Here is a 6,000-nt window from a genome sequence, read left to right as displayed (position 1 = left end):
TGCCTTAAATAGAAGCAGTTGTTAATAAATGCAGCAAATATGAAGGAAGAAGGAAGAATGGGCATCTTACATGCATATTCAGTCCATTAATTATACAATGAATGAAAAGCTACAATTATAAATAACATACCTGAATAATGTTTATGTATTATATTAGAACCCCATTTTAGTTTTTATCCCAAATGAAGTGAAAGTGAAAGCCAGCTCAAAGGTAATCAGTGAGGTTGTGTTGAATATCGTGTTGGCTTCACAGCTGCCTCGGCCCCTCTGCACGAGCTCATCGGGGGTGAGCACACCTGAAGATGCTTTGTTTGCAGTCCTACAGCTGCACACAGCAAATGTCCCTAAACTCTGTCATTGTCCTTTTATTAAAGGGATGATTCAAATATGTAAATGCTTCATCTGCATCCACAGATGGACACTTCTATGAATATTCAGCCTCCAACTGTGACTGAGCAGATAAAAGTCCGGTGGCAGATGTTTGAGGAGTGTCTCTGTAAGCGGAGAACAACATCTGAGCACTTGGGTGGTCCTTCTGGCCTTCTCTTCTGTGCCAGTGACACCAGAGAGTGCCGGAGCGCTGGTCAGCTGTGTCTGCCCACAAACGCACAACAGCAAAGAGCCACTCTACTCTCCTTACTCTAGAAGTGGACAGTTAACCCTGCAAGGCTGCTGGAACACAAAAGGCACCACAATGTTGTGCCAGGATGGTTCAGGCGTAAGAAACACCTCCTAAAAACAAATAAAATCATAGAGCTTAAAGGCTTTTTTGAGCAGGCAGGTGTCAAGCGGCCTGCACGTTTTACATCTGCCAAACTTTGTATATTTTCCTCCACATAAAACGGCCCATAAAGCCTGGATTTTATAAGCTGTTACATTTCTGGCGTTGTCTTTTCTCAGGGTTGATCTGAAAATTGCATCATTACAATTGCTGTGGGATTGTTGTTAGAGGGGAAAGACCAAAGCAGAAGGAAATGGAAGGAGAGAATACAGGAAATAGAAATACTGAGGATGGAAAAGAGACATTAACAGGGGGGGGAGAGCGAGAGAGTGCAGGAGGCAGAAGATACGTGAGGAGCAGGGAGGGCTGAGGGCCGGTGGAGTCGGAGATAAGAGGCTGCGAGAGTGATTGAAATGGGATTAGTGGAGACGGCTGTGCATCCCGGCCACCCCATCACCGTGTTAAAGCTGTGCTTCACAGAGACTGCCTCTGTCACATCAAAGCGTCCTCAGGCCTGGCTGGAGGAGAGGTGAAGGCCCCGCCAGGAGGACGTCCACACACCTCCCCACACATGCTCCGGCCACCTCCAGCATGTTAATAGGTCTCCGTTATGGGCACAGAACTGGCTCCTTCCACTTGCGTTTCATCTCAGTGAAAGCGTGTTTTTGCTGTGTATTTGGAGCACAAACGCATTGATGAGCCATCGTTAACATTTAATGAGGCGAGCACTGATGAGTCCGCTCCCGAGAGTCCCAACAAAGTTTTAATAGGAACTTTCCCCCGTTTTTGCCAACAGCACTGAGCTTCTTACCTGCTGCCAAATGGAAAGAGTGCATTAATTCTCAATGAAATGTGGCACTAGGGTAGAAACCTGTCAGAAGAACATTTGAGCGTATGGAAGGAATGCCCACCGCCGTCAGTCCCATTCCCAATATTCCTTCTTTTAAGCGTTTTATTTATCTTCTTTTCCCGTCTACTGTATAACTATCCAGGAAATATTTTCTTAATCCAAATAATTGCTGTTTATCACTGCTGTATATATGTTTAACATGTGCCCTGATTGATGACGAGTTATTCTCGTGTTCAGAAGCAGAAGTTAACCCACCTCCACATGCTCTCTAATCAAATGACGACTCGTCAGGCTCATCTTGGCTCACTTGTGTTCAAGTGTCTCACTGGGATCCAACACTGCACATTATTCCCTCTTCTGTTGCACACGATGGCTCCCTATAGCTAAAATAGCCCGTTATCTCTGGAAATGCTACAATTCTGATTGGTGAATGCTTTTCTCTCGACCTGCATGTGTGTGTGCTTGTGTATATTTGAGTGTGAGCCGGTAGTTTTCCTCTCAGAGCTCATCAGTTCATATCCACCACCCACCCCACCGCAGCGTGCAGTAAATAGAGTCTCCGCCACTCGTTGAGAAATGGCACAATTATCCCATGCTGGTGAAATATGGGCTGGGATGCACCACTGCTTCTTCCCTACAGAATGCGTGTGTGTGTGTGTGTGAGAGTGTGTGTGTGTGTGTGTGAGAGAGAGAGAGAGAAAACCTGCCTTTTAGTCACTCATCGTGATACGCATACACAGGTAATTGTTTCCAATTATGTATTTGGGATATCCCAATATATCACATAAATCTATATGTACATATGTCTCAAAGATGCTCAGCACACACACATTCACGCAGGCGACGACCTGCAGTACTTGGAGAGCTTCATGGCAGCAAAGGGGCCTGAATTCCACCCACGTCTGACACTTGTCCTGAATGTCTCTGCTCCAAAGCTCCTGTCTGGACAAAACATAAGTGTGATTCCTCTGTTTTTACAGGTATGGAAAAATAGTGTCAACCAAGGCTATCCTGGACAAAAACACCAACCAGTGCAAAGGTAAGCACCTCTAGTCTTACTCATCCCCTTTGTTGCAGCCGGAATAATACCTTTTAGCCAGTAGATTCCAATAGGAGCAGAAATTCCAAGGATTTGTTAGACTTGGAATAAGGAAGCTTTGAGGTGTAAACCAGTGATTAACGGAGCCGTTGGCTTTCACGCTGCTGGAAAGCTTTGAGTAAACTGTTCACTGTTTGACGTTGCTGTTCCGCTTCAGAGGATAACCAGACCAGAAGCTCCAGTTCCAGTTCCAGCTCCTCCCTGTCCTTTCTTCACTTTCCTGTTTTCTTGTGCTGAATGCAGGCTTTTGGAGGATGTGTTTCCATAAATGCTCCATTAGTGTCCAGCCACTAAATAGACCACACACGCAGCCACATTAGTGCGCCATTTGGAATTGTTTCTGGAGCGCATCACACTTTAAACGCTTGAACATACACACATACTGGACCAATTGGGGGGCTAATAGGCTAGCTGGGAATAGATAAACTTTAATTACTATCATTGTCACGCTCACCTTCCTGGGGTCTTTGTTTTACTTTCACTTAAGCACTCGTGTGCCTGTAACTATAGTTCACACACTTCTGCGCTCTTGCGTTGCACTTAGAGTGATGTGAAAGGTAAGAAGACTGAAGGAAAAACTAGATGAGAGATAAGAAGGAAAGATTAGTGTGCTGCTTTGCTGGAGGTGTCTGGCAGTGCTGTTTAAGACCTATTGAAGTTCCATCAATACTTTTAATTGCTTTTTGTGGTTTTCCTGGCTGTGGCGTGTGGCCTGCCAAGGTGAAACCGTCTGCTTAACCCTGCTCCTCACCTGAGTTTATCCTGCCAGACAAGCTCAGGGTCAAAACGAATCCCTGACTTTTTGCAGAAAAGAAAATAGGCGTGATCATCTGGACAGATCCAGGTTTGTGAGAGCTGTGCACTAATGGGTCTGGACCAAATGCCTGGAAGTGGAATTCCTCCCTCCAGGTCAGAGGGATTCAGCACATACAATAAAGCTGCTGTAAAGAATCAGGACGTGCTCAGTAACATGCCGTCCTCCTCCGTGTCCAGCTGATCCCAGTTATGCACTGCTCACCACATGGCTCAGCCTCCCGCTGCCTTATGTAATAGAATGACTCCCATAACTCACCATCCTGGAATGCAGCACTGTTAAGATGCCAGAAAGCAAATATAAGAAGACGTATTTTACGAGTGGAAGGATGGTCCAACGTTGCCTGCAGAAAGAAGGAACAGAAGAGGGGGGAGGATGAGGGAGAATACTAGAAAATGGTAATTTAGGGTTCATTTGAAGGGGGTGGGAACTGTGTCTGCATCTGTGTCTGATATCAGCACAAATCCCAGTTTGAAACATAAAAGCGGAGCAGATGTATGGAACCGTCGCTCTTGTTTCCACCCATCTGACCATGTGACCCTGACGCTTGTCTAAATGTCAGCGCAGCAGCGTATTTCTCAGCTAAACCCAGCTGGCAGTCGGGCTCACTGAGCAGTGTGTGTTTTCATATTTAGAGATTAAACCCGGAGTACATAATCAAAAGCCTCAATTCATAAATTGGCCTTTTCTTCTTTCCTGGTGAGAGATTTCAGAAAACTGGATAATGGAGCGATGGAAGAGTGAGTGTGGGAGTGGAGGCTGCAGCTGGGCGCCGCTGCTCTCTGGGGTCAGGTGAACAGGCCTGTGCAGGTATGGCGCCCACGCTCAAACATAAACGCCCGCTGTTGCCGCTTCCTTCTATACATTGAGTGGACGAGCCAGTGCTGCGAGGCCCTTCTGAGGACTCCACCGCGAACGCTGCGTTACGAGAGCCTTGTGCAGCTCTCCCACACGCTCCAGCAGACACAAAGGCTAACCGTGGCTCCGTAAGTCCTCGCCATCCTTCTGCCTGAGGGGCTTCAGGCTGTGCAGCTGATCCATCAATCGCCTTCCGAGCATCACAGCACGGGCGCCTGTTCCGGCCTCTCGTCCACCGCACAGGCCTCTCCACAAGCCTGGCGCTCTCCAGCACTGACTCACTGCCTCCCTCGTCCTTACCGATGACACACACACACACACACACACACACACACACACACACACACACACAGACAAAAGGCTTCCGGGCAAACAGACACACATCTTTTGTGAGGACTACTCAGCAGCGGAGAACAAAGCAGCTGTGGATACACGTTTTGGATGTTGCCCAGTTTGAAGCGGAGGGGGGGCAGGAAGTCACGGAGGGGCTTCAGGGCCGTCGATGGCGGCTGGGAAGCGGAGGCATTCAGCTCTTCATCTCTCTCCTTGGCTCTTTGTCTCCCAGCCTCCTTTCTGTGTCCCGCTGCACTTTCACATCTCTAAAAACGCAGCGGTGATTTGGGGTTTCCATCACGGATGCGGTGGGATTGAAGGCGGCAGAGGGAGAGAGAAGGAATCGACTGCGATAACCCCCAAAACTGCTCATTTGCCATCCATGCCCACGAGGGCCCCTTAAAAGGCAGCGGCAGCATTTGAAATAATGCAGTGCTGACCGAATGGAGACATTTTCTTTTTTCCTGCCAGGGCCTGGAGGCAGAGGAAATGACCTCACCCCTTTGGAGGACCTCTGCTTCCTCCTCAGCTATGGGGAGATAAGTGCAGCGAGTCGCTGGCCTGAGATGCTCTGCTGATGCACCACCGCTGTGAGTTGTGGGCGATAGATGAGATGAGTAGATGGTCTGTTGTCGCCATGTGAGGAAAGCTCCTGCTTTATTTCTCTGCTCGGCACCGTCCTGTTCCAGTTGGGTGTGCTGACCTGAAAATGCACCTTCAAACGGTTTCAGTCGTGTCCGTTCCTTTCCTAATCGTCCCCATTCCTGCCTCCGTCTAATGAAGAAATATAGGCATTGTTCCATTCTATAAAAACAGATTTATTGCCACGTCAGCGGCTGACTGCAGCATCGTACGGCTCCAAGCTAAAGGCTGCTGATGAATGAGGCGATGCTCTCCCCTGCTGGCCTGGTTTTCATTATCACGTGCGTGTGTAATGTATCTATGTACGTTTTGGTGTAGGTTGGGGTCCAGGGCTGGTGGGGGGAGAGCAGTCCTTTGTGTCCGTTATTGGTTTCTCATTAGTGGGCTGAGATATAAACATTTATCTATGCTGTACACGGCGCCGGTACAATTACGGATTCTCTTTGCCACCCCGCTGCCCTTTTGGAAGTGAATTATGTGCAGATGAGAATCTCGACTGAAGTGTGGCCAGGACGGACCTTTTCCAAATGCCTGAGCTTCCTCACAGCCATTCCAGGCCCAGGAGAGACGAATGGGAGAGAAAGAATTTCCTGCTCGCGCCGCACATTAATGGCTCTAATTAGCAGGAGCTGAGGGATAATCACATTGGTTTGGGCAGATTCAGCGGAGAGCGCCCAGTGTTA

At 48.2% G+C, this 6,000-nt stretch overlaps 1 protein-coding gene across 1 annotated transcript in view; it reads left to right on the top strand.

Moving 5' to 3' along the window:
* rbms3 (RNA binding motif, single stranded interacting protein) overlaps nt 1-6,000 on the top strand; it is a 174,224-nt gene that overhangs the window by 35,037 nt on the left and 133,187 nt on the right. The window contains exon 3 of the mRNA XM_029844690.1: nt 2,552-2,610. Coding sequence (XP_029700550.1) covers nt 2,552-2,610 — 59 coding nt within the window. The remainder of the gene's footprint in view (nt 1-2,551; nt 2,611-6,000) is intronic.

The sequence above is a fragment of the Takifugu rubripes genome, chromosome 12 (genome assembly GCF_901000725.2).
Source record: "Takifugu rubripes chromosome 12, fTakRub1.2, whole genome shotgun sequence".
Taxonomy (NCBI): Eukaryota; Metazoa; Chordata; class Actinopteri; order Tetraodontiformes; family Tetraodontidae; genus Takifugu; species Takifugu rubripes.
Note: the sequence above shows the minus strand (reverse complement) of the source record. Positions and strands in the feature narration are given on the sequence as shown.